The following is a 19,007-nucleotide window of genomic DNA, read 5'->3' as shown; positions in this document are numbered from 1 at the left end:
TATCTCTGTCTCCATGCTTATCTTAGCGAGTCTCTTCTGTCTCCTAAAGTTTCATATCATAAGCAAGGACAGTCACCAGGTTTGGGACACCCATGCAGACCAGGAGATTGCTGCCTTCTAGGTCTTAGGACCTGTGGGGAGCCGGGTAAGTGGACAGAGGCTGGGCTAGAGAAGAAGCTCACTGGATAAGGCTCTGCTCTCCTGCTGGAATCGGCATCTCTCCACCACAGGTGCAGGTTATGTGGACTGCATATGGCTTGGCTGACCCTCTGGTTCCAGGCTAGAGTGCTATGACCAAGTGCCATTAAGGACACCCATACCTGGAGAAGAGGAGACTGAAGACCTAGGAAGTCCCCTATCCTTGGGACTTGGGAGTCCCTATCTTTGTCTCCTGTGGGGCTCTTCAGTCCTGGGTCAACTTCTGAGAACAGAGCTCCTACAGTCTAGTGAGATCCACCACAAGTCTTAGGGTACAACCAATCGTAAGCATTACTACTCATTGCCTGGAGGCCTCTGAAGGGAGAAGTCTACGAGGAGGTAGACTTCCAGAATGGGGATAACTAAAATCTATGATTCTTCTGCTAGCTTGGGTACCCACATCTCGGGGATGTGATTCTGAGTTCTGACTTGTCAACAGGGGGCATAGTCCCATCATTACCTTGAACCTTCTCACTCAGTTCCTCCTGGCCACCCCCTCTTATTTCCCTTCCAACTTCATGTCTTTGGTGGTGGTGGCCTCTTGCCTTCTTTCTCCTCTTATAACCCGCTGACTTCAGTCAGTGCTGTCTGTGTGCGCGTGAGTGGAGGCCACCCTCCACTTTTACCGAAGACTGACAATCACAAAGTGTGATGTTTTCACCTTATATATGTAGCTCAAGGACGTGATATGTGATACATGTAGACCCCTGTTTTCTATCCACCACCAAGGTAGCCAGCAGTTGGAGGATTTCTGTACCTTACCAGCCAGCAGCCTGCACACCCTCAGACCTAGCCTATATCCCATCCTCATTACCAAAGGAGAGTCTTCAGCTGACACTTTCCCAGGTTGATGGTTTCCTATGCTAATCTTTACCTAGATGCCTCTCCATCCATTTTTTTTTTTTTTTTTTTTTTGAGGCAGGGGTTTCATACAGAACAGGATGGTTTCAAATTCACTATGTAGCTGAAGGTGACCTTGAACTCTTGACCCTCCTGCCTCTGCTTTCTAAGTACCTCCATTGGCCTGGTGGCTACCCATTCTTTACTCTACCTATTCATTTATCCATTCATCTACTTGCCCTGCCCGTCCATCTCACCTATCATCTGTCTACCTTCCTTTTCAACATCCATCTGTTTATTTATCCATCCATCATTACATCTTTTCACCTACCATTTTCATCTTCCACCCATCCGTCTATCCTCTTATGGATCTTTTCTTTCTATCATCCATCTATGCACCATCCCCTTTCCATTCTGCCCTCCCTCCTCCAACAAATGCTCTCAACAGTCAGCATGGCCAGGTCCGGGGTAGGAGTAGAAAGGGACTGAGAGCAATGGGAAGATGCTCCTTCACTTGCAAAGCCCCAGCAGGAGTCAGGAAGGGCGGGTGAGCATCAGGTACCAAGGGGTGGGTGGGGCATTCTGTCCGGTAGGCAGCAGAAATCCAGAGAAGAGAGGCAAGTGGTGCGATTTGCATTTTAGCTGGTGCCTTTCAATGGAAGGTAGAGGGCATGGCCAAGGAGGAGGAAGACTCCCAGAAACAGACAGGGTGATCTGGCAGACAGCTAAGGCTGGACAGTAGCCAGCTGGATGGGAGGGAACAAGCAGAGGCCATAGCTCCATCTTGCATAAAAGCTGGTGATTGCCTCAGGTGCCTGGCTGGACCTGGAGAGGGACCTAAGGGGTCCTTGTCGGGGCAGCTGACAAGAGAGATGGTTTGAGGGAATCTTGTCAGAGCCTCTGTTGGTTTCTGCAGACAGTCTTGCCTGGCCTGCACAGGTTTTACACGAATCCCTTAACTTCAGCATCTCAGCAACCTCAAGGGCTGGGACCGTCATCATTCCAATTTAAAGATTAGACTGGCTTAGAGAGGAGAAATGATTGGCCCAGGGCTACACCACGGCCCCTTCAGCACTCAGGTCCATGGAGAAGCCCTGTCCCAGGCTCAAAGAACGGAGCTAGCCCTCCAAGTCGCACACGCTATCTTGTGCTGGGTTCAAACCTGGTCTCCTGGTTCCGCAGCTGGGACCAGTGGCAAGGGTGTGGACTCACACGAAGAAGCTGCCAAACAAGGGCATAAATTCTGTCCTGCCCAGCAGTGCTGCCTTCCCGGCCTTACCAATCAGGGGCCAGAAGAAGGCGTGGTCGCCCACAAGGATGCTGTGTGCCCTCTCCTGTCTGCTGCTCCACCCAGCACCTCCCCTGCCATCACTGACCTGTGAAGTCATCCCTCCTTTCCAGAGCCCGGACAAGTAGCCCCTTTAGGCAGCCTCGGGCCAGCCTCATGTCAGTGTCTCCTGTCCTTAGTATACAAGCCCGCACTGCTCATGAACACTCCTTTCCCAGCCGTGGGATCCAAGTTCACTTGCACTTTGCTCCAAAGGGCCTTACAGGGCCATAAAGAGCCATTTTCGCTGAGCGAGGTACAGTAGATGCTCGTCTGCCCTGTTTACAGATGAAAGAGATTCTAGAGTGAGTGGGTCACCTGGGTCTCCCAGCAGGCCATGGGTAGGCTCAGTCTCCCAGGCTCCAGAACCAGATTTTCCCTGGCTCTTCTCCCAACCTCTGGGTGTGGTCTGTGGACAGAGCCCCGGGGATGAGTGGCCCCACTATTTGACTTGTAGGAACTGCAGTGCCTCCCTCTGTAAGCCACACCTTCTCTCTACTTTTATACAAACCTTGTACAACTGGCTTCACCCTGCAGTGCCAGGTCACTTCTGCCCTAGCAATCCATAAACAGGAAGCCACGGTCTGGAAGGACATGGGGGCTATCCCAAGGCCACTCATAGAAAGAGCGGAAAGGCCAGGAGAAAAAACACATGCCTCCTAGGTGCCTAGACCAGAGCTCCTTCTCCATTGCAGCCTGTCACAAGGTCAGTCTGTAATTCTGCTGTAACAGAGTCTGTAAGGGGTGGACCACTCACCAGCTCCATACAGAGACACACATGCAAGCTGCCAACCACCCATCTATTGCCATTTGTTAAAGCCAAGTATTATTTATCCATCTATGCAGTCAATCATCCATCTATCCTGTATCCATCTATCCACGTGTCCATCATCATCCATCCTCCACCCATCCACATCATCTGTTCATCCATCCACCCACCCACCTATCTTTCTATCCTCCCTCCCTTCCTTCCTCCATCTTCCTACCCCTATATCCATCCATAGGGCCACTCACTAGAACCTTGGAGAACAACAACAAAACAACACAAAAACAAACAAAAGCTAAAGAGACATCAACTGGGGAGGGTTATGGAAGACGAAGGCCTAGATGGTCCTTATGGCATAAGAAAACAGCCAGTGGCGCCCATAACATGAAAGGCCCAGACAGGAAGAAGCACAGGAAGCCAGAAGAGACTATCCAGTCAGAAAAGTAGGTAGTCTTGCTGTCAGGACTAAAGCCAAGAAGCTCAAGCTTGGTCTAAAAGCCATTCATCTGTAGTCAGGGGACTGGCAGTGGATGTGGAGGGGCCAGTTTAAGACCCTATATCCACCTCCACCCTCACAGCACCTATACCTCATTAGGCACCCCCTCCTTTCCACACTGGCTTAGCCGCTACTTTGTGGGTACATCTGGGTATACAGTAGATTGATCTCAGGCAGATGGGGGTACAGTTTCTGTGAGGTTCTCTGTATCAGGCAGATCTAAGGCAGCCTTGCACCTGGGCCTCAGGGGTTCTCAGGACTGGGCGATCTGGCCTATTGGATTCATTCACATAGCTGAGACAAGAGACTCATCAGAGGGCCAGTTGATCCAGGCTCTAAAAGGCTTTCTCAGTTGGAGCCATCCTGGGACGACAGGGCATAGTGTCGAGTACTGGAAGCAGAAGCAGGACTAAGAGTCCCAGACAGAGGTTCCCAAAAGGTCCATAGAGGGGCCCCACCCTGGGATGGGAAGTGATGATGGCTCCCATCCACCTCCCAAATCCCCAGCCCTGTGCCTCCCTACTGAGTCATTCTGGTCCTGCCAACACCCAGGAGCCAAAGCCGGAGGCTGAGTATAAATCCTCAATATGAGGCCAGCCAGGGCTCCCAGGTGCTGAGCACTGAAAAATGACTCTTCGCTGGGCCATGTGGCTGCTGCTCTTGACGGCCTGGAGCATGGGCTATGGTGAGTGGCGTGGAGTGAGGTTAGCAGGGGGACTCTGCTGTGGGCCTCGGTTCATCCCATCTTCTAATGGGAGAGAGGTGCTTTGTAGCCAAGGCATCCTCTGGACCCTTGATGAGCTTCCTGGGTCTTAGATCTCAACTTGCTCCTGGGACAGAAGTTTTGGTCATGGCCTGTTCTCCAGGGAGGAAAATATGGATGGAGGATGTGGTGTTGACTTCTGCCTTGGACATCTGGGTCTTGAAGAAATCTCAGGAGGTCACTTTCTCTCTCACCTACCTGGCTCTAATATGGGCCCCTGGAGCTGGGTGGTAAGACTGTGACTCCTAACCCTTGCTAGGTGAAGCCTTCAGGTGCTACACCTGTGAGCAGCCCACGGCCATTAACTCATGCAAGAATATTGCTCAGTGCAAGCTGGAAGACACAGCCTGTAAGACTGTACTGGAGACGGTGGAAGCAGGTAAGGCTGGGCTCAGGCAGGGTTTGGAGGTCCACCTGATGTTAGGCTTACCTCCCCCCCACACCATGTTCCCTTTCATCCACCATTTTTCTGCTCAGCCTAAGAGGCAAAGGGGCAGGAATGATGTGTGTGTGTCTGTGTGTGTCTGTGTGTGTGTGTGTGTGTGGTGCTGGTACTGTTGGTATCACACCTTAAAGATGCTACCCGGCAGTTAGATGTACAGCCACCCAAGTAGCTGCACTGAAACTGCATTGGGGATTTGGGGAAGGGTAGAAGGCAACAGTTGGCTGAAACCCTGGCTCTGCCCAGATATGTTAAATGTGGCTTAGGCTAGAGCCCCCACTCAGGACCACGTAATACACATACTCCACAGAGGCTGGTACTAATAGGAATAGATGTGTCACAGCTGGGTGGGGGTTGGGCAGATTTAAGATGTGGGTTGCAGGAGGGGTGTGAGAAGGCAGGACACCATGGGAAGGGTGTGCAGAGGCAGACAGGAGCTGCCGTGACGTTGGGCTCTGATGTCTGCCCATCCTGCAGAGTTCCCCTTCAACCACAGTCCCATGGTGACCCGCTCCTGCTCCAGCTCCTGCCTGGCCACCGACCCTGATGGCATTGGGATTGCCCATCCTGTCTTCTGTTGCTTCCGTGACCTCTGCAACTCAGGGTTTCCAGGCTTGGTGACAGACCTCTAGCCACACAGGGAGCCTTGTTCCTCCTATATCCGCTCTTCTGGCAGGGCCCATTGCTGCCTGCAGTCATCTCTGTGTGCTTGGCTCTGTGAGCAGAGCTCACAGGGCCTCAGGTCACTCACTGTCCACCAAACTTGTGGAAAATAAAATAAGCCAAAGGCGAAGGGGCCTCTCTGTTCTTGCTGGGCACTGGGAACCTGAAGTGTTGGCCTGCAGGGAAGACAGGCTGTATTCTGGTATGTTCCAGGCCCCTGATCCTCATTCTTATGCAAGTTTTTTAAAATTCATATCTCAGATGAAGAGACGTACACCTAGAGGGAGAGAGGCCTCCAGGGTCACCCATCTCAATCCAGGGCAGGTTCCTAAATCCAAGAAACCCTCCCCTAGCATTCTCCCTCTGAACCCTAAATCCTGTCCCAGAACAAGAACTTGAGGTTGGAATTCAAGTGCTTCTGTGAATCGGTGGTCTGTCCAAATCTGCTAGGAATACAATAGATCACAGAAGGAGGTACACAAAGCCCAGCAGTCTCTCTCCCTAATCTGCCTGAGGTGTCCATCTCTACAAATCTGTCACCCCCCCCATCTCTCTTACAATGGCCTGCCCATTCCTTTGAGACAACTGAGGAGCCAAATGAGACTATAGCCAATATTGACTTTTCTACAGACCCAATGCCATGCTGGACATGGAGCCCTCCCAAAGGCAGTGGCCGAGGCTGTTCCTGAAGGCAGGGGATGATGTAAACAGAGCACTCAGGGGCTGACTCTCCAGCCAGGGGCACAAACTCTTTAGGATCCAGGAGCATTTGCCCTTTGCTTGCTGTTCCCTTTCCCAGCGTAGCCTCTGGCCATCCCTTCCACAGTGTTCTGCCCTCTGTGAGGTGTGTAGCAGCTGTGGGGCCTGAATGACCCCAGGCACTGATGCAGTATCAGGGAGCACTTCCTGAATTCTCCCAGTTAAGAGGCCATGGCCCTGAGTCCCACTGGCAATCAGGACTGCTGGGCTGGGTACAGTGAAGAAGGTAGCGGGTTGTCCAAGGGTTGGGGGTTTGGGGGAGTAACCCGGACAATGTAGACTACCTCAGGACCCCTGAGAGGTGTGTGAAACACCTCTTCCCCACAATTTCCTGTGCTGCCAACCTGATCTCCAGCTAGGACCACACCCAGGGCCAACTCCATACTAGAAGGTCCCCTCTTGGGGCCATTCCCCTACATTGTGACTGAATTTCAGAAAGGCTCAGTGAACTCAAGATTTGGAGGCAAGAGACCAGGACTACTGGTTCACTGAACAGGTATCACCCCCTAGTGGAGCAGCTGGGATACTGCCTTGGGACTCTTGAGACAGAGAGGTAGGAAATAGAGAACCCTGTCAGGCCTGGTCCTGAGTCTGTGGGGAGACAGGAGAGCTATGGCTTAGTACCCAAGGGGCTAGCTTGGAAGAGCCACAAGCTAGGCTCAGCTACCTGGTCCCCAGTGCCAACAGGGAACTGCAAAAGCCCTGGCCCCACGGTTGGCCTTGAAGCTACACACCTATGAATATATCTACGCAACTACACATCTAGATTATTAAGCAGGGAACTCTATGTCAGGCAATGTGCCCCTCCAGGCCTGGAGGTGGTTGCTCAGTCAGACACAGAAGCTCCACCCTGTTCCCACTACTTTGTATCTGGAGTCCCAGTGGGACTGTCCGGCAGCACTCGATACCTGCTAATGATCCAGCCAAACCTCTCAAGGACCCCCCACCCTCCAGATCACCCTTTAATACTCTTTAACAGTGCCCATCTCCTGCCCTCTACTCTAGTAAACCCTGAAAAGGAAAAACCCTTTTCCAAATCCCCTGAAATTAAAGAGTCTGAGTAGCTACCCATGTGCCTATTGATTCAGGGCAAGGGTAGAGCTGGAGGGTGGGAGAGGGCAGAGGTACGGAACAGGTCTTCCCAGCTACACACTACTGGCTAGCTGTGCAACCGCTCCACCCTTGCCCCTCCACTCCAGGCCCTCAGGCCTATGGACTGTGCTGTGTGGAGCACAGATCTTCCCCACCCCCATAAAACACCTGCTCCAAGTCCAGAGGATCTCAGTCTCCCTGCCCACAAGAGGGAGGAAAAGCCAGGTGTTGCCTGTACCCCACTTTCCTCCTCACTTCCTAGGCCCCTCCTGGGACTCTAAGAAAGGAAACAGAAAAGATAGGCCAGGTACACGCGACTAGGGCTGCCATGTTTATAGGCTCCGGGTGGACAAGGAGGGGACCAAGGTAGGAAGGCCAGCTGGGGCTCTGGCCAGCTGCTCACTCTTGGCTTCAATCCCACGATTCATCAGGCTTAGCCCTAAGCGCGGAGGCGCCTACAAGCCTGGGGCACAGGATGACATCCATGTTCCTCTCGGAGACATATCCAGGGAGTAGGTAGGTCTGTGCAGGGGTGGCAGGGCTGTGGAAATGAGAAACCTCCCCAGCATACATGCCTTGAGAACTCTTTTAATCTTGTGCTTTCTTTAAATAAAACAGATTGCAGCTTTCCCCTTGACAGCACTAAGGCAAGCATAGCAGCGTGGGGGTGGGGTTGAGGGTAGGGGTGCAGGAGGGGATCAGGGCATCACTGAAGCTCTTGGCTCTGGCTCCAGGTGCATTTCCCAGAGAGGTAGCAAGGAGGCAGTTCCTAGCTTCAAGCAGCTGGCCTCTCCCTGAGCTGACAGGGCAGGTGCTAGGCAAAGTCATGGGATCCCTTATACCAGGGCCCCTTGCCTTGGTGACCTGCCTAGACAGGGTTTATCCTCTTAAGAGTGGTGGGTATCACCAGAATCTTAGACAATGACCAGTGTTCACCTGCCCTTCTATGTTCTCAGGGGCCCCTGGGCTGGTTCTGGCCTAGCTTCCTTGCTATAAAGTGACCCTTCAGATGGTCCACTGTCCCTGAGTAAGCTGCAGGCCCCAGCCACACCCAGGACTACTCTGACCTGCTTAGCCATAAGCAGACCTGACTTTGGGTTCTGCTGGCCCTTCCACTCCAGGATCCTGTGCATCTGAGCACATCAGAACAGTCTTGCTATAGGGACCCAGGAGGCAGAGCTGGGCCGGGAACAACAATGTCCACCCCACCATCTGCCCCAAATGGAGCAAGCACAGGGGAGTGTCAAGCGGGTTTAAAAAAAAAAAAAAAAAAAGAAGAAGCCAGGCTTGTCCAAGGCCATTCTGGTTAGGAGTGCACCCCAGGTGGCCCATTCCATGGAGTGGCTGACAGGCAGGGCAGGGAGGGTGCAGATGTGGCAGTCACTGGTCCTTTCTGTCACTGAGGCCACTCTCAGCACGGAGCAGCTGGCTGCTGGTCTCATTGTAGGTGATCCAATGCTTCAAGTCTTCTGGCAGCTCAGGGGGTTCCACCTGCAGGGAAACAGGAAGCCGAGGCTCCAGAGAGCCAGCTGCTGCTCTGTGTTGAGCGAGAGGCCCAGAAGAGGGGCAGGCAGCCAGGCTGCTGCCCTCCAGCTGCTGGACCTCTGCTTTATTGCATACCCTAGTCTGTGACCTTTCAGGAACCGCACCCAAAGTATGACATCTGTCCAGGGCTTTCCCAATCCCTTCTAACCTCTTTTCCCCTTCCTAGCTCTTTCTATTCCACCTACTTCTACCAGGCCTCACCAGCAGGACTACGCTTCAAGTGTCTGTCTCTAGAACCAGGCAAAAGCCTGTGAGGTTGGCTGGGTGACAGGCCACCAGCTGCCTAGAGAAATGCAGGATGCGGGGAGGTGCTGCCCCAGGAGCGTGCCAGACAAAGCTGCTGCCCGGCAGTCCTTGCAGATGGGTTCTGAAGCCTGGGGGGGGGGGGGGGTGAGAGAAGCTGGATAGATGCACTCTTCTCACAGTGAGTGCTACACAGCAGCAAGGAACGGCTGGCCTATCAGTCTCGGCCCTTTCTGGGCACAATTTACTGTCAGAGATACCCCATCCTGGCCCATGGCCCCAGAATAGTTCCTCAGCTTACAGAACCCTACCCCAGACTTGGCCGGTCTTGGACCATATCTGCCTCTGCCTGGGACCCAAGATATAGGCCAGTAACCACGGAAACTCCCAGCTAGCCCCTGGCCTCCAGCTGAGCTGAGTTGCCAGGGTGCTTCAGTTTACTGCATGTCCAGTCCCCTCACCTCTTACATGCACTTTCCCAACCAGTACCAACCAGCCCATAGGAGTTCATGACTGCATAAAGAGAGAAAACAAGGGAGCCTTGTCTGCCACCAACTACTACTGTGAGGACTAGATGAATGGTAGCCCTCACTCTGAGCCCGTGTTTCCCTTCAGACATAGCCCCTAAGCAATGATGAAAGGTCATTCCTATACTCTAGAGAAGGCACTTGTCTAAGACAGGCGGGAACAATAGGGTGGGGCATGCCCTGGTACTTTTCAGGAGCCTGTCCTGGCAACCATCACTACTCTGGCTGTCTCCAAGGTCACAGTTGCTATAGCAGGAGCTAGCTCTGCAACCATGCTGGAAAAGTGGACCCTAGGGAGGGGCCTTGGGTCCCAGCAGACACAGGGTTCTCCTCCCTCCAACCTCGGAAAGACACAGGCTTGTGGTCCCCTGAGGTCAGTCCAACCACAGTCCTCTTGCTGCAAGTTGTGTCAAGGAGGGTCTCGGGTCCACTAGAATTCCCAGCAACTGCTTCTAATTGACATCCTTTTATCCCATACTCAAAACCAAAGACCAGAGAGGGTGACTCAGCAATGTAGAACACACAGAACTAGGACACAGACTCCTAGCAGAGATAACTGCTCTGAGTATCTCAGTTCTAGAAGAGAGGGAGAGAGGAGAAACTGCGGTTGGGAGCAGATTCAAAACTGGCTAGGCCTGAACTGTAAAGCCTTGGATCATAGATGCTGGGGACCCCAAGAAGGGCAACTCCATGGACACAGAAGAAAAGTGCAAAAGTGTTCCCACATAAAATCAGTCCCAGAACTTCAAAGAGGTCTTCCTCGCGGAAGAGGGCTGGGAGCCAAACAGGGCCAGGGCATCGGGATGGGGATGCTCACCCTGCGCTTGCACAAGTGCTGTACTACTCGATCCGGCGAGGTGCCCAGCACATGCTGCCGGAAACGCAGCAAGGCGCACACGAAACCATCCCGTAGGCTGACAAAGCGCGCCTCCAGGTAGAAGGCGCGGTCGTCCCAGCCTAGCAGTCGCGTGTGTACCTCGAACCGCTCAAACAGGCGCAGCGATCGGCGATAGCGCGCGCACGAGGCGGCCAGCACCGTGTTCGCGCCCAAGTCGCGCAGCGCCCCCAGCACACCGCAGCGGGTCAGGTGCGCGGCGCGCGCCACATCCGCCTCGCGTAGGTAGCGCGCATTGTTCATGTGCAGCAGCAGGTCCAGGTCCGACGGCAGCACCCGGCCAGCGTACCGCTGCTCAGCCAACAAGTCGCGGACCCGCGGCTGCAGCAAGCGTGCGCGCAGAACGGCACACGGCACGCGCACCAGGTACCAGCCGTCCAGCAGCGCAAAGAAGGCGAGCGCCAGGGATAGAGACGCCACCAACAGCTCCAGCATCTTGGCAGCGGGCGCCTGGTGCCCAGGAGCCTGGTGCCCAGGAGCCCGCTGCGCAGGTGCCTGCTGCGGGCCGGCCCAGGAGCCAGGGAGCAACGAGGACCGGAGTGCACCACCTCCCCCAGTAGTCCGAGGGGGAGGCGCGCTTGAGGCAGCGGCGCCGTGAGCTGGAGTCGCGCGCACCGATGCTGGTTCCCCCCGCGCGCGTCCTCGATGGTCTATCCTGGGTCCTCTGCGTGAGCGGCTTTCGCTTTTCTCGGGGCGGGGCGGGGCACGGCGGGACGCGCGGAGCAGTACAGCGCCATCTGGCTACCGCGCTGGGCCCTGCAGGTACAGGAGTGACAAGGAAGTCTGCTCCCCCTAGTGATCCAGTAGCTCAGATGAGCATAGCCAAAGAATTCCAGAACTTCCGCGGAGCCGCTGAGGAACTTTGTCAGGATGCTTTGAGCCTATCCAGACATCCCACTTCCGCAAGGCCCCTGGGGCGTTCTTGGTCTTCCGGGTGCCTTTCAGTCCCAGTCTGCATCCATGTTACTTGTCCCCACCCGCCAAAAATCTTGATCATCCCAAGTGCACCCCAATAATCCTCACCCTTTACCCCTTTTTGAGACAGGGGTTTCTCTGTATAGCCCTGGCTGTCCTGGAACTGTAGACCAGGCTGGCCTAGAACTCAGAAATCCTCCTGTCTCTGCCTTCCAAGTGGTAGGATTAAAGGCGTGCGCCACCACTGCCCGGCCCTTTACCTCTTTTAATGCAAGTAACATTGATGGAGGAGAAGTGGGGCACGGAGAGAGTTGTGATGAATGTAAATGACATTATCAACCGGGCTAAAGGTGGAGGCCACGGTTTGTGGAATGTCAGTCCCTTTCCTTCAGAGTAGGGGTAGGTCCCAAGGTCCGGTTGGCTCTCTGCTCCAGGACTCTGCAATAATCCTGTGTGCAAGTGACTGGTAGGGAGCCTAGGGATGGATAGGCTGATAACCCTCCAGATACCCTGGTCAGCATCATTTCACTGTCCCATGCTGGGCTGGGTGGGTCCGCTGTGGTCACTGACCAGAACACAAGTCTTTTTCGGTTTTGTTTCTGAAGCCAGGAGCTATGGCAAAGTGAGTGCCTGGAAGAGCCTTGCTCACAAATTGGCTACACTTGTAACTACACTCACCTTGTCCTGGTCTGCACTCTAGCTTGGGTAGGGGTAGCTTCTCAGAAGGAAGAGACTAAGTAATGCTTACTAAGCCCATTGCTCAGAGAATGTGTTTTCTGTCACCTACTGTGTCCACCCTGTCTCATGCCTCCAGGATAGAGACCCGCCCACAGGGAAGGATGTGAATGAGCACCCCCCTCAGGGGTCTCCTCTGTTCCTGTCACCATGCTTCATTCCCAGCCTTTCTATTGGCTGCTCTCGGTGCCTCTACACACTGTTCACTTTGCTCTGGGTTTCTTCTCCCGTACCCCAGCCTGAACCACATTGCCAGAGTTCTCTCGCAGGGATCTGGTCACACCTCGCTGAAGTTTCATGCATAAGTAATGCATGTTTGTCTCACAGCTGAACCCTGACTGCAGGGTCTGGTTGTCCTAACCGACCGTGGTGTCTGCGGAAGAAGGCAATACGGTGCCAAGGATTGCTCAATACGCCTCTTCCCCTGCCAGCAGGAGTTGAATAGGAATGCTGGTTGCAGAAGCTTTGCTCAGGGACCTTTGGCTCTTTGAGGAGTCCTGTGTTTGCCCTAGAGGCAGGTCAGCAATTCATTTTGGCTACCGGGGAGAATAAGGCACAGGATGGCCATGCAGGCTCCAGTAGGATGACAGACCCTAGACCCCGCCCCTCCCAACTCTGGTCCCACCCCATCCTTCCATGACTCCGCCCCACTAGAGGAGTGGTGCTACAGTGGTGGCTGAAACTATGAGGGAGTTAGAAACCCATTCTAGGACATAGGCTTGGCCTTGGCATCCAGGGGCCCCTTACTTCTCGGGGCACCTTCTGCTTTTTATATCCCTCACCCTAACTCTAATAATTCATTGCAAGGAAGTCTCCAGGGTAGGGTGTGAAGGCCCTTTGTCTCTCTGCCCTGGGCACTCTTGACCTGCAGCAACTTGTGGGCACAAACCACAGGGAGAAAGGGACTTGGCTAAAGGGAAGCTGATGTGTGGCCTCTGGGGGGCTGAGTCTACCAAGGGAGGATGGCCTTTCGTGTGAGCCAGCTCTGGCATCCTCTTTCCTTTGCTCAGAGGCTGAGTCTACCAAGGGAGGATGGCCTTTCATGTGAGCCAGCTCTGGCATCCTCTTTCCTTTGCTCTCCCAGCTCTTGTGTTAAGAAACTGAATACTTCCACATTTTCCATATTTCTCTGAGTCTTCTGTCCTGCAGATGCCATGGTGTGGTGAGTCTAGGGTGTGCAGGGGTGCTAAGGAGAGCCCAGCCAAGCTTAGATAGCTGCTGGATGTGGTATGCCAGGAGCAGCGCTTGGAACTGAGCAGGGTCCTGCAAACTGTGTCCTGTCGTCCATTATCTCCAGAAGGTTCCCTAGATGTACCACCAGAAGGACTACCCAGAGCACACCCCCTCCCCACCGTGGCTGCTGTTGGACCCAGGTCCTGCATCATGTTTCTAGTAGATGTGACATTCTCCTGGAAGACCCCTAGATCTTCAATGCCCTCCTGAAGACACAGGGCCTCCCAGAGCCTGGACTCAGCCCTGGGCAAGCTAGGCTTGTTTGTGGGTGAGGAAGGAGGCAGCTTGTTGGGGAGGGCTGGAAGAAAAGAGGGAAGTTGGCACTTGGGGTCATCCAGATAACAGCCTAGAAAAACTGTACCATCCCTACATGTTCGCTCTCCCCTAGGGTTGAGAGAGACGCCTCCTACTTGAGGTCATACACAAAGGCTGAGGACATCTGAGAGCCCTGGAGCCTCTGGCCAGGCTCACCCTCAGCATGATTGCTGGCTGGCCAATGGGATCCCATTACCACCACTGGACTCTGGAACTCAGGTTCTGACCCCTGACGCAGTACATAACTGAGCCCTTCACTGATCCTCTGTGTCCCCTGTGCCTCTTCCTCTTGGGCACCCAAAGCCCATTTTGTGCTGTTATTCACTGTTCAGGAATTTAAAGCTTTAAGTGCCCATGATCCCTGAGAGAGGTGGGTCATAGGTCCGAGTGACTGCTCTCACCTGGAAAAAGCCCGCTGTATGCTAGGCTGGAAGGAGGCGGGGAGAGACATCTTGACTTCCTCATGCTATCTCAACACTGATGGGGCTGGGGATCAACTGTAAAGATGCATGTTCCCACCCAGGGTACAGACTATTTCCAGGTGTAATACAGGTTTCCTTCAAAAGGGTTTTCCCAGGGGTGGGAAGTGTGGGCATGTCCTCCTGTAGACAGTCCTTCCCAAGCTTCTAACTGCATGGACACAGACTCAGCAGAAAGAGTTCAGGAGTGTGGGCTGGTGGGGTGGGGTGGGGTAGCTGACTGCCTGCTCCTTTTAGGTTCCTATTTCCTGTGTGCTTGCCACATGCAACTATTAAATCTAAGGCATTTTGATTGTTTGATTTTGTTTTGAGACAGGTTCTACGTAGCTCTGGCTGGCCTGGAACTCCTATGTCGACCAAGTTAGCCTCAAACAGAGATTCTCCTGCCTCTGCCTCTCAAGTGCTGGGATTAAAGGCGAGCGCCATCATGCCCAGCTAGAACAAACTTTTCTAGAGTAGATACCTTGAGGCTGAAGAGAGCTGCAGAATGCTCTCTTTCCCAGGGGACCCTCTTATCCATGGAAGGTCTGGGCTCACCCTTACTCAGAGAGGGCAGCAGAAGAAGCACCCAGGGCTCTGAGAAGCTTGGCAATGTGCCTGAGTCTGTAGAGCAAGTGCTGGGTGTCCTGAGATAGGCAGTCCTACCTCCTGCCAGGTGCCACACCTGTGCTTCTACCAAGAGCAGGGCTCTAACCCCTAAGGTCAGTGACATGTCCAGACCCTTGGTAGATACTTCCCAGGTGGGGACCAGGCTCATCGTGGGCTGCTTAAGGACAGAGGCTCTCTCCACTTACCCAACAGGTATTTATTACAGGACAGTTGCATCCTAGAGCTCTATAAATGTAGAGCATGTCCCCCATCGGGCATCATCTCCTAGGACTCCTGGTACCTCTCACCCACCTCCCAGCTTCATTTCTGCTCAGTCCATCTCATCTCAGCCTTTATCAGGCCCTCTCCAAGTGCTGCTGTGCAGACTGGCTCAGGTCCTGAAGAGCAGAGTGACAAGGGAGTCTGCGGCAGAAGCATCTGGTCGGAACTGGTAGGGCACAGTATTGATGGGGTGGGGGTGGGGTGGGCAAAGTGCTAGCTGTAGAAATAACAGCAGAGAGGAGAGGCCCCTGGTGGAGGGGTGGGGGTGGGGGAAGGCCAGCCCTGTGTGGGAGTTAGGAGTGGTGGTGGTTGTGTGCTGTGGGGTGGGGGAGGAGTGCAGCTCATCCCCACACAGTAGGGCTACATAGTAGGGCTCTCCTAGAGCCTACAGATGGCTGGAGCCCCACAGCAGCAGGCTGCAGAGCACAGTCAGTAGCCCCAGGGTGGTGGGTGGCTTCAGGGTGTGGGCCCCGCTGACATTGCACAGGTCAGAGTAGCAGCAGGTGATGTTCTTCTTGCCCACATAGTAGTTCTCCGCGTCATCCTCACACTTTGAGCTGCAGCCCTTACTGATAAGTGTCACGAGTCCAATGGCCCCTGGGAAGACAGAATGACCCTTGGGATTAAAGCCAGGTCTTGATAGTCACCTCTCTGCCCCTGGCTCAGGGCCCCTTTCCCTAGCATGCTAAATTTCTAGACCCACCCCCACAAAGACCAGAAGTGTTTGGTGAATGAGTGAGCAAGGTCTAGTTTCTTCGATGTCAAGCTGGAGTGGGGAGGGAGGCTGCAGGGCAGGGCAGCAGGGCGTGAGGACAGTGGTGGGTGGCAGAGCACTCACGGACACGCGATGTAAAACAGCTGTTCTGGTCCTGGCTGCAGTTCTGTACATTCAGGCAGTCTTTGTTGCTCACCTGAGCAGTGCATGAATAGCATTGCAGAGCAGCACCTGTGGGTGAGGCCGGAGGGCTGAGGCTCAGAGGCTGGCTGGCTGAGGCTCAGAGGCTGGCCGGCTGCACCTCAAGAGAGAGACATACCAGGCCTTCCCATCCCTGACACAGAGTGGAAAGAAACAGTTCAGTCCCCTCCAGACTGCTGAAGCATAGAGGAGACAGAAGTCCAAAACCCTCTGATACCCTTTACAAAGGGCTCTGTGCCAGCCTACCCCGCTTTGGTCACCCCAAATCCACACTTTGCTCTGTTATTCACTACTCGGGAATTTAAAGCTTCATTAAGTACCTGTGATCCCTGAGAGGGGTAAGAGGCCTAGTGACTGGTCACACCTGGAAAAAACCCCACTGGGCGCTAGGCTGGAGGGACATATGACTTCCTTATGCTACTAGGCTCTGAGGTCCACCTGTCTGTTCTCTGAGCCTAGCTTGCCTCTCAGCCCTCTGACGCCTCCACTATGCTGTGTGGCGATGGTAGGGCCTCTGGGGAAGTCTTGCTCCGTGCCTGGGTCAAGTAGCTCCAGATGTCAGGGCATGTGGGTCACCTTCTCTTTTCAAAAGATGGCAAAGCTTGCGTTAAAGTCACATCCGTAGGAATAGGTGCTTAACATCTGACTTCAGTGGCTACAAGCTTTGTCCTGCTTAGGTCTCCAGTGGCCTTGGGGACATTCTTTTTTTTTTTTTTTTTTCTTCCTTGTCTGGAACAGGAAGCTGAGACTCTAGGAGTATAGTGACCTTTCTGGGGTTACTTGATCCAGCACACTAGATGATCACAGACTGCCTACTCCAGTGGACTCTTACACTGGAGGCAAAAGTAGCCAGGGATGGATCAATGAATCCCCTTTTGAGACATCCCAAGGACCCTATCCTGCTATGTTCCACCCCCTTTCCTCTGTGACACTTTTTGGCTTAAGACGTTTGACTCCTGGGCCTCCATGAGTAAGACCTTATAGCCTTGTGTGTCTGTCCCTCAACAGCCTTTCCTTCCAGAAGCCCTTCAGTTCCTCCTAGTCTGCCTCTCACAGGACACCAATAAGAGTCCTCACCACAAAACGGCTTTGGCTTCCTCAGTCTTCTCTCTCCCCTTCCCTTCTCCTAATCCATCTACCCTTTGACATTTCTCCATCACTCCCTTCCGAGCCCCGCCCCGTGGCTGTCTGAAGCTTACCTGGATGCAGGGCTAAGTAGGTGGCCAACAGGAGAAAGAGGACAGTCTTCATGGTTGCAGTGAGCACCTGGGAGTGTGCCTCCAGAGGCTTTATATGGTCTCAGCTGGCAGGGGAGGCTCTGCTAACCACAGTCAACAGTGACAAGTCCCCTGGAGCCAGTGAAAGCCCAAGGCCCAGCCCATTCCAATCTGATCTCTCACACCACCCCTCCCACTGCCTGCACAGTCCTTTCTGACTCTGGAGGGCACTGCCTTTCCAGGGTGGGGCCGCAGTCTTTTCTAGAAGCCCTTTTTTAGGCACTCACAGAACAAGGGCTGGAAGTCCTAAGGCACCCACCACTGTTCCTGCCCTTCTCAGGAAAGTGAGACCAGTTCTAAAACATTACTTTGAGCTTCTCCAGTCCCTTAACCATTTGGCCAAGGTCAAAGGTGCAACCTTGGGGCCCCAGTGCTCTGCATCAAAGCTGTATCTCCTTTATCGCCTTTCTGGGGCCTGTGCCCCCTGAGGAGACAGGCCTGAATTGAAAGGCAGCAGACAACAGTAACAGTTGACTGCTGCAAATGACAATGACTGGCTGCTAGAAGGTGTCACCTTTTTAAAGATATGGGACGGAAGAGCCTGTAGGGAGTTTGGATAGCCATAAATTCATGTTTAATCCTCTCTACCCCTCCCACCCAACCTCCACCCTCTCCCCCTCCTCACTCCCTGAAAACTTGGACCTTTAGCTACAAGAGAGTCAGGGAAACAGGGCTTCCATGAGCTTTCCCAAGGGAAAAAAAGTAGTGGGGAGGGCTACCACTGGATATGTTCTGCTCTCCCCAGACCCACTTTGCACACTGCTCTTTGGTCTGGGAGGCATTCGGCTTAGCAGAACAAAGCAGGGAGGGATAGAGGTCAGGCCATCCCTCCCTGTGGCAGCCTCACTGATGGGTTACAGTGGCAGCAGCTGCCTCTCTGTTAGCAGAGGCCACAGATCTTATTGGTTAGCCTTCCCCAGGCCACTCTGATCCCAGATCCCAGGGTCCAGTGCTTCCTGCTGCTCTTGGCTTTGGGGTGATTTGTGGTCTTTTTTTTTTTTCTTTGTCTCAACCTGAGGTTCACCTACATTCCCCATCTTTCTGCCAGGCTCGCTTGGTGACACTGCTGGGCATGCTATTATGCTGGCAAGGTGCCAGCGGTTAGAAATGCTGGTCATGGTCACCATCTACATGCCCACACCAGGAACAGTGTTCTGCTCTCTGATGATCTCTCATCCTTGATGATAGATCCCTGATTACTCCTTTACCCTAAAGGTTCCTGCCACTTAGGACACAGGAGAGTTGCAAAGTATTCCCCTCTAATCTCAGGGAACCATCCCATGCCCCAGCATGCCTGGACCATATGCTGTAACCATAGACTAGCCCATGGGCCCTACCTCCACTCCAGTCCCAGTCCCTCTGTCATCTCCCTTGCCTGACTCTCTAGCATTCTGGGGCCGGCCCCTTTTCACTGGAAATTCACTCCTTTGGCAGTAAAGAGCCTATGGCTCAGAGAGAAAGAGAGAGGCAAGAGCCTGCTCAAGGTCACACAGGGTGAGGGTACCCTCCCCAGGATGCTTTCCTTCTCTCTGTCTGCCTAGAACTTCCACTTGGAACATCCCCTCCTGCCACAGGTCTGCTGACCCACAGCTTGGTTGTGTCCTTGTATGGCTGTCTGCTCCCACCCACTGGGATGGCTGCCCCTGGAGACTTTGCTTATCTATCTCAGTACTTGGAGGCACAGGCACCCAGCACCAGTTAGAACAGTCAT

General features: G+C 53.8%; 3 protein-coding genes across 3 annotated transcripts; 1 reads left to right on the top strand and 2 right to left on the bottom strand.

The window, feature by feature from the left end:
- Positions 1–99: 99 nt before the first annotated feature.
- Positions 100–5,625, top strand: Slurp1 (secreted LY6/PLAUR domain containing 1). The gene is made up of 3 exons (XM_034517062.2): positions 100–4,312; positions 4,650–4,769; positions 5,310–5,625. The coding sequence occupies exons 1-3, from the start codon at positions 4,255–4,257 to the stop codon at positions 5,462–5,464; spliced, it is 333 nt and encodes a 110-aa protein (XP_034372953.1). The 5' UTR covers positions 100–4,254; the 3' UTR covers positions 5,465–5,625.
- Positions 5,626–7,918: 2,293 nt separating this feature from the next.
- On the bottom strand, positions 7,919–11,219 carry Them6 (thioesterase superfamily member 6). Its single transcript, XM_034516074.2, has 2 exons — positions 10,479–11,219; positions 7,919–8,837 (listed from the first exon to the last, which is right to left on the bottom strand). Exons 1-2 carry the CDS (start codon positions 10,989–10,991, stop codon positions 8,727–8,729), a joined length of 624 nt encoding a protein of 207 aa, XP_034371965.1. The 5' UTR covers positions 10,992–11,219; the 3' UTR covers positions 7,919–8,726.
- A 3,799-nt stretch (positions 11,220–15,018) lies between these two features.
- Positions 15,019–17,380, bottom strand: Psca (prostate stem cell antigen). The gene is made up of 3 exons (XM_034516075.2): positions 17,219–17,380; positions 15,942–16,049; positions 15,019–15,700 (listed from the first exon to the last, which is right to left on the bottom strand). Exons 1-3 carry the CDS (start codon positions 17,268–17,270, stop codon positions 15,489–15,491), a joined length of 372 nt encoding a protein of 123 aa, XP_034371966.1. The 5' UTR covers positions 17,271–17,380; the 3' UTR covers positions 15,019–15,488.
- Positions 17,381–19,007: the final 1,627 nt, after the last annotated feature.

Source organism: Arvicanthis niloticus, chromosome 13 (assembly GCF_011762505.2).
Source record: "Arvicanthis niloticus isolate mArvNil1 chromosome 13, mArvNil1.pat.X, whole genome shotgun sequence".
Taxonomy (NCBI): Eukaryota; Metazoa; Chordata; class Mammalia; order Rodentia; family Muridae; genus Arvicanthis; species Arvicanthis niloticus.
Note: the sequence above shows the minus strand (reverse complement) of the source record. Positions and strands in the feature narration are given on the sequence as shown.

Bases quoted from the DNA above. Each gene is read 5' to 3' on its own strand.
- Slurp1 (XM_034517062.2), top strand. From the start codon at position 4,255: ATGACTCTTCGCTGGGCCATGTGGCTGCTGCTCTTGACGGCCTGGAGC. The intron at 4,313-4,649 runs GTGAGTGGCGTG...AACCCTTGCTAG, and splicing joins GGCCTGGAGCATGGGCTATG to GTGAAGCCTTCAGGTGCTAC. The intron at 4,770-5,309 runs GTAAGGCTGGGC...CCCATCCTGCAG, and splicing joins ACTGGAGACGGTGGAAGCAG to AGTTCCCCTTCAACCACAGT.
- Them6 (XM_034516074.2), bottom strand. From the start codon at position 10,991: ATGCTGGAGCTGTTGGTGGCGTCTCTATCCCTGGCGCTCGCCTTCTTT. The intron at 8,838-10,478 runs GTGAGCATCCCC...GTTTCCCTGCAG, and splicing joins AGCACTTGTGCAAGCGCAGG to GTGGAACCCCCTGAGCTGCC.
- Psca (XM_034516075.2), bottom strand. From the start codon at position 17,270: ATGAAGACTGTCCTCTTTCTCCTGTTGGCCACCTACTTAGCCCTGCAT. The intron at 16,050-17,218 runs GTAAGCTTCAGA...CCTCACCCACAG, and splicing joins CTACTTAGCCCTGCATCCAG to GTGCTGCTCTGCAATGCTAT. The intron at 15,701-15,941 runs GTGAGTGCTCTG...CTGTCTTCCCAG, and splicing joins CTGTTTTACATCGCGTGTCC to GGGCCATTGGACTCGTGACA.